Source organism: Dendrobates tinctorius, unplaced genomic scaffold (genome assembly GCF_039654945.1).
Source record: "Dendrobates tinctorius isolate UK_male_01 unplaced genomic scaffold, ASM3965494v1 ptg000066l, whole genome shotgun sequence".
Lineage (NCBI taxonomy): Eukaryota > Metazoa > Chordata > Amphibia > Anura > Dendrobatidae > Dendrobates > Dendrobates tinctorius.
Genome location: NW_027361734.1, coordinates 1756224 through 1771053, shown reverse-complemented (window position 1 = coordinate 1771053; position 14830 = coordinate 1756224). Strand labels below are relative to the sequence as shown.

Sequence of the window (14830 nt, the reverse complement as noted above, 5' to 3'; positions counted from 1 at the left end):
TAAGCCGAGTTTTTCAGCACATTTTTTTGTGTGCTGAAAATGCTCCCCACGGCTTATACACGAGTCAATTGTCCCAGAAAGCCGGCGGGGGAGGAGGAGCGAGGGAGCAGTGGGTAACAGAGGCAGAGGAGCCGGCGGCTTCGGCTGTAACTGTGCCCTCTACTAAAGAGAAATGAATATTAATTTCTCTTATAGCGTGCACAGTGACACCCGCAGCCGCCGGCCTCCAGAAGACAGCCTACTCATCCTCCCTGCGTGCCCTGCATCTCGTTGGTTCCGGCTTCCAGTTGCTCTTCCTGTGCTGAGTGATCACGTGGCCCCGTTAATTAAGGTAATGTATATGTACGCATCTCCACTCCCATAGGCATGAAGATGCGTGCATATTCATTACTGTACCTTAATGAGGGGGCCACGTAATCGCTCAGCATTGGAAGCGCTGCTGGAAGCCGGATCCAACGAGATGCAGGGCGCGCAGGGAGGTGAGTAGGGTGTTTTTTTCTTTTGTAATAGGAGCCATGCATAGAAAAATGGGAGGGGGAGCCATGCATACCAGGACGGGACAGGGGTGTCATGCATACCAGGACAGTGATGGGGAGCCATGCATACCAGGACAGCGACGGGGGAGCCATGCATACCAGGACAGTGACCGGGAGCCATGCATACAAGGATAGGGATGGGGAGCCATGCATACCAGGATAGGATGGGGGAGCCACGCATATCAGGATGGGACAGGGGAGCCATGCATACCAGGACAGCGACAGTGGGAGCCATGCATACAAGGACAGCGATGGGGTAGCCATGCATACCAGGACAGTGACAGAGGGAGCCATGCATGCAAGGATAGGGACTTAGAGCCACACATACCAGGACAGGGATGAGGGGACAATGCATACCTGACTTATATTTGAGTCAATTAGCTTACCCAGTTTTTTGTGGCAAAATTAGGTGCCTCCGCTTATACTCAGCCCGGCTTATACTCGAGTATATACGAGTATAATACTTGACTTGGATCAAAAATGAATGTCAGAGATTTTTTTTATCTTTACACGATTCATAAAAAAGCACTGACATGTGAAGAGATCCATAGATTACAATGGATATGTGTTCTTCCCATGAAAACCTTGATTAGAATATGAATGTAAATAAAGGACATTTGAATGAAACCTTAAAGAGTGACCATGGTTTTTATTTTTTTCATAAATCAATAGCATGCATTAAAATTAGAACCTTTGTATTTTATCTTAACAGAAACAAATCAGCTTTTTTTCTCATCCTGGACTGATTTTTCAGTCTCAGAACTCTGAATTCACAGGTAAAATCTGTCTTCAATCATTGAATTAAGATTTTACCCCTAAATTGAGAATGTAAGATCAGCCCAGGAGGTGAAAGAAGCAGATTTCTCTGAGATACAGTATATTACAAAACTGCTTCTTTTTATATGTACTTTTGATTTATAAAATTAAAATTAAAATGATGGTTATTCTTTAAAAAAAAATTCTGGTTGCTACTTATGTAAAATACTGACCAAATTGTAGTGCATAAATAAGACTATTGTGCTACATCCAAATTATGTTAAATTGTCATTAATGGAATTTTACAAGAAGTTAAAAATTATGTTTAGATTTATTTTTAAACTTTTTTTGTAATTTCTTAAAGCAAAAAGTACTATGTTTCACAAAATATTGGAAAATATTGAAGAACATTTTTCTGGCTTACATAAAATCACTCAAGGGGGAGACTGAAGTACATTTGAGAAAAAATGTTGCAACTTTTTGAAAAGTTGGAGTAGATGAATCAGCTGAAAACACCTTGATCTGCCTAAATGGCAGACATAAAAATAAACAAGCGAACACATAAAGTAGACTTTAAAATGGGTGCAAATTAAAAGAATGCTACAGAACAAATGAAAAATAGGTGAAAAACACCAAAAATGAAAGAAAAGATAATCACAAATGCAGTAATGAATTGGGCTCATATTTTTTAAATAATCACATGCTGCAGTTTATTTCTTTGCTTTTCCCTGTACACTGAGCAGTTTTTTTTCATACGCATGCATGGCCCTGTGTAAATATGTACTCCCAAGTTTATTTAATCTAAATCTGTGTATATGTGCAAGTAGTGTAGTTTCTATGTGTTACATACCTTACCATCACCTTCCCTGAGATTCAGAGCTGTTCCGCTCCTCTTCTCAGTGACGTCACTGCGCTTCAGGTTAGATGGTTCACTCTATGCTCTATGTGTGAGATGGAAATCTCTTTTACAATTAAAGCCTATGAAGCCTTGTTCTGATGCTCTACAAACAAAGACTGTAAAAGTCAATGAGGGGTCAATAATAGTATAGTGTGTCCTGGAAAGTTTGAAGAGCTGTGATGTCACTCAGAAGAGGAGAAGAACAGTGCTGAATCCCACAGAAGGCGATAGTAGATGAGTATATTGATACACTCCCACTACATTACATTCAATTATTATTATTATTTATTATTATAGTGCCATTTATTCCATGGTGCTTTACATGTGAGGAGGGGTATACATAATAGAAAAAAGTACAGTAATCTTAAACAATACAAGTCACAATGGGTACAGGAGGAGAAAATACCCTACCCGCGAGGGCTCACAATCTACAAGGGATGGGTGAGGATAAAATAGGTGAGCGTAGAGCTGGTCGTGCAGTGGCTTGGTTGATCGGTGGTTACTGCAGGTTGTAAGCTTGTCGGAAGAGGTAGGTCTTCAGTTTCTTTTTGAAAGTTTTCATGGTAGGCAGGAGTCTGATATGTTGTGGTAGAGAGTTCCAGAGTAGGGGAGATGTGCGGGAGAAATCTTGCATGCGATTGTGGGAAGAGGAGATAAGAGGGGAGAAGTGAAGGAGATCTTGTGAGGATCAGAAGTTGTGTGCAAGTAAGTACCGGGAGACGAGGTCACTGATGTATGGAGGACACAGGTTGTGGTTGGCTTTGTATGTCATGGTTAGGGTTTTGAACTTTGGGTAAGGGGCAGCCAGTGCAGGGATTGACAGAGGGGAGAGGCCGGGGAATAGCGGGAGGGTCAGGTGGCTTAGTCGGGCAACAGAGTTTAGAATAGATTGGAGGGGCGTGAGGGTGTTAGAGGGGAGGCCACAGAGCAGGAGGTTGCAGTAGTCAAAGCAGGAGATGATGATTGCATGGACTAGGGTTTTTGCAGATTCTTGGTTGAGGAATGTACAGATCCATGAAATATTTTTGAGTTGAAGTCGGCAGGAAGTGGAAAGGGCTATGATATGTGATTTGAAAGAGAGATCAGTGTCAAAGATTACCCCGAGGCAGCGAGTTTGTGGGACTGGGGAGAGTGAGCAGCCGTTTACTTTAATGGATAGGTCTATTGGGGGAGTCGAGTGAGATAGGGGGAAGACGATGAATTCTGTTTTGTCCATATTAAATTTTTTAAATCTAGCGGAGAAGAAGGATGAAATAGCAGACAGGCATTGTGGGATTCTGGTTAGTAGGGAGGTGATATCTGGTTCAGAGATGTTGATCTGTGTGTCATCAGCATAGAGGTGATACTGAAAGCCGTGAGATTCTATGAGCTGTCCCAGGCCGAAAGTGTAAATGGAAAAGAGCAGGGGCCCTAAGACTCTTTCAGAGGCGTGGTGAGGAGGTGGTGTTCGATTGGGAAATGCTGAATGTCCAGTCTGTTAGGTATGATGAGATGCAAGATAGGGCCAAGTCTGTGATGCCAAGAGATGAGGGTCTGTAGTAATATGGAATGGTCCACTGTGTCAAAGGCAGAGGACAGGTCCAGGAGGAGAAGAAGGACAGAGTAGTGTTGCTTGGCCTTGTCATTAGTGACCTTAGATGACCATAAATGAAAAACTTCATGGGAGTGCTGCTTTAAATATACAGTAGCCAATTACATTGTATCAGAAAGAACAGTAAAATTTTCTAACAATATTAAACTTTAGAAATCTAATATTTGCACCTGATATGATGAAATGTGTCTCTTACTGTGTTTTTTATTAGATTATGTTGGACAGTAACAAGCACACGGTGTTGATAACCGATCTGAAGCCGACAACTGAATATTTATTCACAGTCCTTGCCACATATTCAAACGTTCTTGGGGAGTCAGCAACCATTATAGGGAAGACAAGTATGTATCCAGCGGGCGGTTTTGTGTATATATGTGGTGCAAACAGTTTAAGTAACTGTAACAAAAATTTCTGCACCAAAACAGCTGCATCAAAAAGCTGCAGTTTACAATACCAGCAAAATGAGTAAGAATTCTGAAATGTCATGTGAATGCTGCTTATTTTCAACTTGAAGATTTGAAGCAGTTTTAAATCTTTGGTGTAGAATTTCTGCTGGAAATACATGATGAGTGCATTTACCCTATAAGGTATTAAGCTTAAAGAGAATCTGTCATTTTCAGAACAAAATTTAACTGCGGTACTTATACAGTCTATAGGGGACTTAAGCCCCAATAAAGCTGATACCTGCAATATACTATGTACTTTTTAGTTGGACAGAAAAAATGGTTTTATTTCATTTTATGTAAATAACAGCTCTTCAGGGCACTATTGGCATGACTCTGTATGTCTCTAAATGTGTAATGGGTTTAGTGACATATGTTATTAGTACTAGACATGTAGTCTGCCCATCAGTAGGGAGTTAATAGGGACAGTTAGGGTTTACGGTTGGGATTAGCCCAGAGTGGGGGGTTGAAGGGACAGAGGGAGTTTCCTATTAGAAAGGCAGAACAGAGTCTCATTAATTAGGTGTCCCTGAAGTGAGAGGAGTTTGTAATGGAGAGCGAGATCCAGAGTAAAGACGGAGGCAAAGTGATGGTTGAAGTGAGTCATTTACTGGAGATGGAATCTGGCTTCACCAGCTGAAGAGGTAATGGAACGAATCAGAGCAAGGAATGTGAGACAAAGAGAGTGTCCCAAGTAGTTCCAAGATGTCAACAAACAGAGACGCTAAGTAAAAGCTATAGTGGCATAAATAGCTCCTCTTAGGGGAAAAGGATGCAGAACCGCAGTTTGAAGTACAGGACTTTCACTGAGTGTACGTTAGTGCCGTTATTGGGGACAAGGGAAGCTTCTGGAGCACTGTCCTGGGTAGTAGTGAAGACAAAGGAAATAATTGAGTCAAAATGGGGTGAGTTTTGGAGTGGAAAGAGAGAATTTCTGTGAAGCTATTCTGTGTGTTAAGATAAATGTCCATGACGATTTGCATCTGCTATCCACTGTACATACCCCTCCCTACATTGATGTTTAGTAAAAGATGGTTTATTTTCAAGTGGTGGTCTCCCTTACTGAACTTTACAACATCGGGTCTCTCGCCAACTGAAGTCACCAGCATCATGTGGCCTGCTAATACGTAGCACCCCTGTAGACAAGGCCCAAACACCATCCAGGACCCCCATCTTCATGTAGCATGCCGTGGAGTGGAAGTCGAGTAGCTTGGCCATGGTTACTATCTCACCCACAGTTACCACCTCACTCCACATTAAATGTCTGCATTTATACTGCAAGAGCTTAGCAAGTGTGCACAACGTCAGTTCATTATGTGCTCTAACCCCTGTTTCCTGCCTGCAGCATCTACTTTCTACTGTGTGATCCTGTTTGCAAAGAGTGGTTGTTGTATACAGGAGAGAGGGATAAGAGAGCCCCCCTCACTGACACTATGTGTGCTCAGCTTGTGCAGTGTCAGCACAGACATGCAATGCTGGGATTCAATTCAGGCAGCACTCACTCTGGGCAAGTGGGCACTTTCAATCAGGCTAAGGGGAGGTGCAATGCAAGGCATTTTGATTTAGGTCATGCAAGGCTGCACTTAGGGCCCTCATTTATATATTAAATATACCGTAATAGTTTTCTTGTCCAATTAAAAAAAGTAATATCTCTACTGCAGGTATGAGTTTTCTTAGGGGAAAAGACCCCTACTATATAAGTAGCTTAATTATTTGGGAGTTCCAAGATCAGGTATTGGTAGACCATGCAGCTATGGGGCCCTGAGTCTGTGAGCGGACCAGTGCCAAACAGCATCACCTGCCCTACCCAGCAACTAAATTGGAATGATATCTGCATTCACATGATGTTGAAAGAATTGAATACAATGGTAGAACAGGGAGACGTTAGATATCTGCTCCACCATTCAGCCTGTGTGTCCGTGTCCTCTGTGTCCGTGAGTCATAGCACAGTAGTTGCAAGGTTGCACAGAGCTGAAGCTTCCACACACTGCATCAGGGAAACAGGGTTAAGTGAGTAGTTTCAGTTTTGCTTTTTTATTTAGTTTGGCAATCTGTAGACATGGTAGAAAATTGCTGGGGGTCAAGATATGTCTGGTAAACAGCGTGTGGGGGCTGTCATTCTGTGTAGGAGTGCTATGGGAGATCATACAGAGATATGGAGAATGTGAGGAAATTATACTTTGTGGGGGGAAGGTTGAGGGGGTCATCATACTGCGTGGGGAGCTGTGGGGGCATCATGCGGTGAGAAGGGTCTGAGAAAGCCATCATACTGTGGACTTTTGTCTATCTGCCACAATGATATGCATGTAAGTCCCTGAGTAACATATATTTGGTGAATGTTTTTCCCAGCAATATGCGCTCCTGAAAGATGATGATGGAACTTGACATTTAGATTCAAGGATGATTTTTATTTTTAATTCAAACTAGAATACAACCGGTTTCGACTGCTAAGCGTCTTCCTCACGTATAATGTTAAACATAATGCTTGACATTATACCTGAGGAAGACTCTTAGCAGTCGAAACTGGTTGTATTCTAGTTTGAATTAAAAATAAAAATCATCCTTGAATCTAAATATCAAGTTCCATCATCATCCTTCAAGAGCGCATATTGCTGGGAAAAACATTCACCAAGTGTTATAGCCTATGAAAGCACCGTCCAGTGCTCTCACTAGTTCCCAGATGTTTGCAGCAAACTGAATGGAAAGAGGAATGGAGTGATCCAGGGACTGGATCTACATGCAGTATCTCAAGACACCAAATAGGTGAGTGTATTCACACTGAGTACGGTATATACCTTTGGAAACTAACTACTACACTTAGAAGCTTGCGCTTCCCATTTTTCTCCCTATAATCCCCTCTTGTTTCATGAGTAAGATGTATATAAACCATCTAAATTAAAGAATAACTTTTAATCATTAAACCACTTAAATTTAATGAAAACAGTTATTATTCAATTTATGCAAATACTTTATATATTGAGTAATAACTGTTCATGGTTTAAGTGGTTTAATGATTAAAAGTTAAAAGATATTCTTTTATTTCTTTTATTTTCGTGTATCTAAAGATTAATTTCCACTTGTCTCTCATTTAAAGCTCCTGTTCCTCCAGTAACTAATTTCCGAGTCATAGAAGAGAGACTTTTTGGCTTAAAGGTGGCCTGGACTCCTCCTTTGGGGACGCTTGATGGTTACAAAATTTATATTCCAAGATGTAAGTAAAATAACTTTATATTTTGTTTGCTAAAATATACCTTAACACGTTATTCATGGTGATGTAAATCAGTGCTTCTCAAACTATGAGACTGCTTTTATCAGGAAGGCACTTTCTAATTTTTGGTGATGCTTCTCTGGGAACAGACTTAGACTGTCTCACAGGGGAACGGCTGAATCCCCAGTAAACCCTTGTTCTGATGTGTCCCATGTAATATTTTGTATAGCTGAATAGTGGGCCCATTTGTGCCCCTGTCTGACATTGCCTGTGCAGATAATTTTCACAGACGTTTAATTCGTCTCAAATCTTTGGCAGTAAATCTTTTTCTCTCAGCATGTTTTTATGACCCTGATGACTGTTAGTAACAAAGCCTTTGATAATTCTGTGAATATGATCTTAGCCATTTTTAGAATGCTGAATCCCTGTGTAAGACTAGTAACAATTTTTGTCTTTTCAGAGTCAGTCAAAAAAATTTTTTGGCCTATTTTGCTTGAGGAAAACAAGCTGCCTAATAATTTTGCGTACCGTGATAAAGGGTGTTGTATCCTTAGGCCTCACCCTCCCTCATTGCACAAATACACATCACCTGACCTGCTTCATCCAATAAGCATTCAAGTTTATACAGCTTGGAGTTGGAAAATCTGCATAAATGATGATATGGTCAAAATACTAAGATGCCCAATAAATGGCACACAGTATATTAAAAAAAAGGAAATTTGCAATTTTAACACTAGGACTGGCATTAGGCTCATATTATATTCGGTTTATGTCATAGACACATGGAAAGCAATAGACTAACCCTGACTCACTGATTTGTATAGGAGAAGTGGAGCAAATCCCGATCCGGAAATGGTCATTGTGAAAGGAGGTGGGACAGAACTGTAACTATCGCTTATTGTGAATAGTGGATCCTGTGTTATCTACTGTGTATGGCTATGCTTGGGCGCCACACTTTAAGCAGTGTTCCTCTACACAATAGGTGCTATTCTGACTTAGAATTCATATATTTCTCTTTAAAAACAATCTGTGCATCTGAGGAATGTCAGTGAACTGACCGAAACTTTATTCATTGACTGTGGATTGGATCTACATAAATAAAATATTATTGAACCGTCTTCCAAGTACCAAGTTCTTCAATATTAGCTCATCAAGGGTTAGGCTGTGTGCACACGTAAGCATTTTTTTACTGGCAAAAACACTTAAAAAATGCTTACAAGAAGCATCCCATCCATTTTAATGAATTCCGCACTTTTTGTGCATATTGATGCATTTTTTCCGCAAAAAAAATCACGGTAAAAAACGCAGCATGCTCATTAATTTTGCGGAAAAATCCGCATTTCTAGCTATTTTTTATGAGACTGGGGACGTGCGGAAAAAAACATAAAAAACGCGCGTTTTTTGCGCAAAAAAAGTGCAGGAAAAAAAGCGCGTTTTCTGGGAAGGAGTCCGGTTTTCATGCTGAAATTTTCTGAATACGTGTGCACATAGCCTGAGGAGTCCTACTTGTGCTCCAGTTTCTACAGGAGTGCCTTATTCTGCTATATTAGTATTAGATTTATTGATTATGTGAAAATTGCCAAATTTCAGATTTTTTTTACAAAAATGGAGATTTGGAAATCTGTAGCATCAAGAAAGAACCTGATTTAAACAATAAATCATTTTGTGATGACTTCTACCCTTTAGTACAATGGTGTACATGAGGCTTTAGATTGATTTAACAACGACTAGCACTTTCCTTCTATGCAATTATCAACCTAATTTTTAGCCAACAGACCTGGATTTACTTATGAGCAGATCTTAAATGGCGATGTCTCATCACACACTATTGAAAACTTGGAGGAGGAGAAAGAATACACTGTCAGTATATACGCCGTCTATCCTGAAGGACCTAGCCAACCTGTGTCAGCAGTGGGCCGTACATGTAAGCATGCAATATAGCTTGTTTTATTGTTTTTTATTATCCAAATCTTAAGACGCAATTGTTCACTTATGATCTTTATAATTAAAATCAATTACTTTTTTTTTTACACTACAGCAGTCCAGTTTTGGGTTTATTGCACAAAGTCTTTATAGTTTTCTTTTGCTTACATTTTTATAGTGAGACTGCTTCCTGTCAAAAGTTTAACACTGCAGAATATCACAACTGGAACTATTCGAGCACACTGGACTTCAGTTCGAGGAGCAACAGGCTACCGACTTACTTGGTCCTCTACAGGTACTAACGCATTGTAGCAATCTTTTTTGTATATTATTTGCTTAGTTATGCTACTAAAACAGTTAGGCCGGGGTCAGACTTGTGAGAAAATCGCAAGAGTCTCGCATGTCAATACCCGGCACTGCCGCTGGCACTCTGGACCGGAGCGTTCAGCTGCATAGTAATACATGCAACCCACACTCTGGTCCCAAGTGCCAGCGGCAGTGCCGGGTATTGATGTGCGAGACTCGTGTTTGTTTCTCGCAAGTCTGACCCTGGAGTATATAGCTATGTAACAGTGCTATACAGTGCAGGCTATGAAAATGGTTATTCATTTATACAGTCTGCTGATTTTGAAAGGATCCTGCGACAATCTAGCTTGATAGGACATACAATGGAGAACATATTGTATTTTAACACATCCTGAATAGTTTATTACTGTTTGAGATATTTTATTCCGGCTGAGAGTAGCGTCGGGCTGGCCATGCTGCCCAAACGCATCAGCTTCCTCATCTCAGCGGGAACCTGTCATTTTATATTAATGGGATATAAAAAGTCCACACACCCCTGCAGGGCCGGACTGGGACTAAAATTCAGCCCTGGCATTTGAAGTTACACAGGCCCACTAGTCACATGGTGACTATATAATATCTTTGTACACTTGTAGTTTACAAGAAGTGAGAGGAGATTAACATGACTATATAACATGTAGTCAGAGCTGTGCCCAGTATTTCAGCTCAGTCCTATTTATTGCTTTTAGGTACAGTAATCTCAGTCCCCTTTTTTATGCATGATTACAGAATTCCTGGCAGAACTGCTCTCTATTGGGCAACCAGACCCCCTGGTCATAGCCGCCCCTATCATACCTCCCAACTTTTGAAGAAGGGAAAGAGGGACAAAGACTGTGGCGCGCGCAGCGCGCCGCTGCAAATTTTGGCCACGCCCAGCCACACCCATTTCACAACTAGTCACACCCATGTCCACACCTAATCGCACCCATTTAGCACTGCTGATCACACTGACTGGTACTGAGGGTACAGTGGCTGGCATTATGGGCACACTGACTGGCACTAAGGAAGAGAGAAAACAGAGAGAGAGAGAAAAAAGAAAACAGAGAGAGCGAGAAAGAAAGGGGAAAGAAAGAAAGAACAGTGAGAGAGAAAGAAAGAGGGGAAAGAAAGAAAGAACAGAGAGAGACAGAGAAAGAACAGAGAGAGAAAGAAAGAAGTAAAGAAAAGAAAGAAAGAACAGAGAGAGAAAGAAAAAGAGAGAAAGAAATAAAGAAAGATTCTACAAAGATACTATAGCAGCCCGGCTCCCATTGTAGTGCCCACCTGAGCCTCCCGGTGCAGGACCTATCATGATCCGCTCACATGGCCAGCATCCCCGATTCCAAGGCGATCCTGCTGTCTGCGCTGTCGGAGGAGGACATGGTGATGGATCTGAAGCATTCCTGGTTCCGTCACAATCTCCTCAAGAAATTATCTCATTTCCGGTCAGCTTCCAGCACATCACTTCAGGTGGAACGTCATGTGTGTGTTTTAAAATGCTCCTCGGGGCTCCGCCGTGTACTCCTGTGTCCGTGGGAAAAGCCAGCTTTGTATGCTTTGTACACACTTGGCTCCGCTCCGTACACACACGGCTCCACTTTGTCCACCTCGTACACGCGTGGCTCCTCTCCGTACACCTCGTACACACGGCTCCGCTCCGTACACCTCGTACACACACGGCTCCTCTCCGTACACCTCATACACACGGCTCCTCTCCGTACACCTCGTACACGCGCGGCTCCACCTCGTACACACACTCGACTCCTCTCCGTACACCTCGTACACGCGCGGCTTCACCTCGTACACACACGCGGCTCCGCTCCGTACACCTCGCACACACGCGGCTCCGCTCCGTACACCTCGTACACACGGCTCCGCTCCGTACACCTCGTACACACGGCTCCGCTCCGTACACCCCGTACACGCGGCTCCTCTCCGTACACCTCGTACACACACGGCTCCGCTCCGTACACCTCGCACACACGCGGCTCCGCTCCGTACACCTCGTACACACACGGCTCCGCTCCGTACACCTTGTACACACGCGGCTCCGCTCCGTACACCCCGTACACGCAGCTCCTCTCCGTACACCTCGTACACACACGGCTCCGCTCCGTACACCTCGTACACACACGGCTCCGCTCCGTACACCTCGTACACACGCGGCTCCGCTCCGTACACCTCATACACACGGCTCCACTCCGTACACCTCATACACATGGCTCCGCTCCGTACACCTCGTACACACGCGGCTCCGCTCCGTACACCTCGTACACCCACGGCTCCGCTCCGTACACCTCGTACACACACGGCTCCGCTCCGTACACCTCGTACACACACAGCTCTGCTACATCCACATTGTAAATCCTGACCCCACACATACTTACCTCAACCAGCACCATGACAACAGCAAAGCAGAGTCTTGCAGATGGTAGACGCAAGGCTGAGCGCACAGGACCTGTGATGAGGTCACAGGAGGGGTGGAGTCAGGGGTGACATGATCGGGGGTCTGGACAAAGGCTCCTGATCATGTGACCCCCCTGACTCCTCCCCTCCTGTGACCTCATCACAGGTCCTGCGAACAGAGCGAGCAGGCAAGCGAGTGTGACGCTGTGAGCGGCTGCAGGGGGGAGGGGGTCTCATATCATGCGAGGGCGAGGATGGGGGCGTGGCGGCTTATCTCCCTGCAGTGCGGGAGTAACTTGGAAACTATCACCGCCATGCCCGCAGAGGGCCGGCGGCAGGAGCAACAGTGGCTGCAGCAGCTGGCAAGCGGCCAGATGAACGGGCGCTGCCGCCCGCGGCCCACGTGACAGCGGCCCAGCGGGAAAATGCCCGGTTGGTTATATTGCCAATCCGGGCCTGCACCCCTGTTAAAATGCCAGGTTTTTGTCCCGTAAAAAAATCATACCAGGAAGAATCATTTCAGAACTTTTTCCACCTTTAATAACAGCCATAATCTGTACAATTCAATTGTAAATTATACGGAACTATTTTTGGCTGAAAAAAAGAAAAACATAGAACTAAAATAAAGTGGTTGTATAAATATGCACATCCTTAAACTAATACTTTGTTGAAGTACAATTTGAATTAATGACAGCCTTCAGTCTTTTTGGGTAGGAGACATGAGTCTATCAGCATGACACATCGTGAATTGGCAACTTTAGCCCACTCTTCCTTGCAGTAGTACTCCAAATCTATCAGATTGCGAGGGCATCTCCTGTGTTCATCTGTGCACTGACTACTAACTACTAACTACAGGAAAAGAAATATGATGTCATTGGAATCACTGAAACTTGGTGGGACAATACACATGATTGGAATACAAGACTAGAAGGATACAACTTATTTGCAAGAAACAGACTTGATAAACGAGGAGGGGGTGTCGCATTGTATGTTAGAAACGCGTATATCTGCACAGAGATTGAAGCTTCAGAGACTGGGAGTTCTGTGGAAACTGTTTGGGTAAGAATACAAGGACAGAACAATGGAAAGGACACCATTGTAGGCATTTACTACAGGCCGCCTGTGCAAGCTGAAGCTATGGATGAACTCTTTATGCATCAAATGGCCAAGTTCTCCAAAAAATATGACATAGTTGTCATGGGAGATTTCAACTATCCAGACATTTGTTGGGAATCTCTCTCAGGCAAAACTAACAGGTCAAGGAAATTCTTATCCTCTCTTGCTGACAACTTTATCTTCCAAAAGGTAAGGGAGAAAACAAGGGGAACTGCTACCTTGGATCTAATCCTTATAAACAGGGAGGAAATGGTTGAGGAGGTAAAAGTGGCTGGGACCCTAGGAGGTAGCGACCGTGCTATTTTAGAATTTTGGATAACTAGAGGCGGAAGACCTGTGAAGACTCAGACGTCAAGGTTAGATTTCAGAAAGGCAGATTTTAAGGGATTCAGAAAGAGAATTGGAGGGATCCAATGGCTGGATATCCTTAAAGACAAAAATGTCCAGGAAGGATGGGAAATCTTGAAAAATGAAATTCTCAAAGCACAGTTGTTAACAATTCCGAAAAGAGGGAAGAATAGGAAGCAGTTAAGGAAACCAGGATGGATGAACACAGAACTTAAGCACATGCTAAAAAGGAAGAAAAAAATGTTTATAAAATGGAAAGAGGGAGGCATATCTAAAGAAGAAGATAATGCTGTCTGCAGAACCTGCAGGGCACAAATCAGATTATCTAAAGCTGAAAATGAATTGAGGCTTGCAAGAGATGTCAAAAGCAATAATAAAGGATTTTGGGGATATGTCAAAAGTAAAAGAAAAGTCAAAGATGCTATAGGATTTTTACAGGATGAAAATGATGAAATGGTAAGACAGGATGTTGAGAAGGCTGAACTTTTAAATTCCTATTTTGCATCTGTTTTCTCTCAGAAAGGAAATGTAACATCAACTGTTATTCACTGTCCTATTAAGGGAATAGAAGAATCCAGGATATCTATAAACAGAAAGATAGTGAGGAAACACTTAGCTAGCCTAAATGAATTCAAGTCTCCAGGTCCAGATGAATTACACCCCAGAGTACTGAAGGAGATAGCAGAAGAAATTTTTGAACCCCTCTCTATAATCTTTGAAAATTCTTGGAGAACAGGAGAAGTGCCAGAAGATTGGAGAAGAGCAAATGTTGTTCCTATCTTCAAAAAGGGGAAGAAGGTGGACCCAGGTAACTATAGGCCGGTGAGTCTGACTTCTATACCAGGAAAGATCTTTGAACAAATTATTAAACAACATGTATGTCAATACCTGGATAAGAATGAAGTGATTAAACAGAGTCAGCATGGGTTTGTAACTAATAAGTCATGTCAGACTAACTTAATTTCCTTCTATGACGGTATCACTGATTGGTTGGATCAAGGAAATGCTGTAGATATAGTATATCTTGACTTCAGCAAAGCATTTGACAAAGTCTCTCATACAATCCTTATTGAAAAAATGATTAAGTATGGAATGGACAAGGCAACTGTTAGGTGGATTCATAACTGGCTTAGTGATCGGACCCAAAGAGTGGTCGTAAATGGCTGCACATCCAGTTGGAAGAATGTCTCAAGTGGGGTACCACAGGGCTCTGTCCTGGGCCCTGTATTGTTCAACATCTTTATCAACGATTTAGATGAAGGAATTGAGGGTAAACTGATT

At 42.7% G+C, this 14830-nt stretch overlaps 1 protein-coding gene across 1 annotated transcript in view; it reads left to right on the top strand.

The window, feature by feature from the left end:
* Positions 1-14830, top strand: part of LOC141095090 (uncharacterized) — a 616558-nt gene that overhangs the window by 20173 nt on the left and 581555 nt on the right. Inside the window, exons 7-10 of the mRNA XM_073580971.1 lie at positions 3993-4122; positions 7319-7435; positions 9201-9356; positions 9534-9650. Of these exons, the coding sequence (XP_073437072.1) occupies positions 3993-4122; positions 7319-7435; positions 9201-9356; positions 9534-9650 (520 nt within the window). The remainder of the gene's footprint in view (positions 1-3992; positions 4123-7318; positions 7436-9200; positions 9357-9533; positions 9651-14830) is intronic.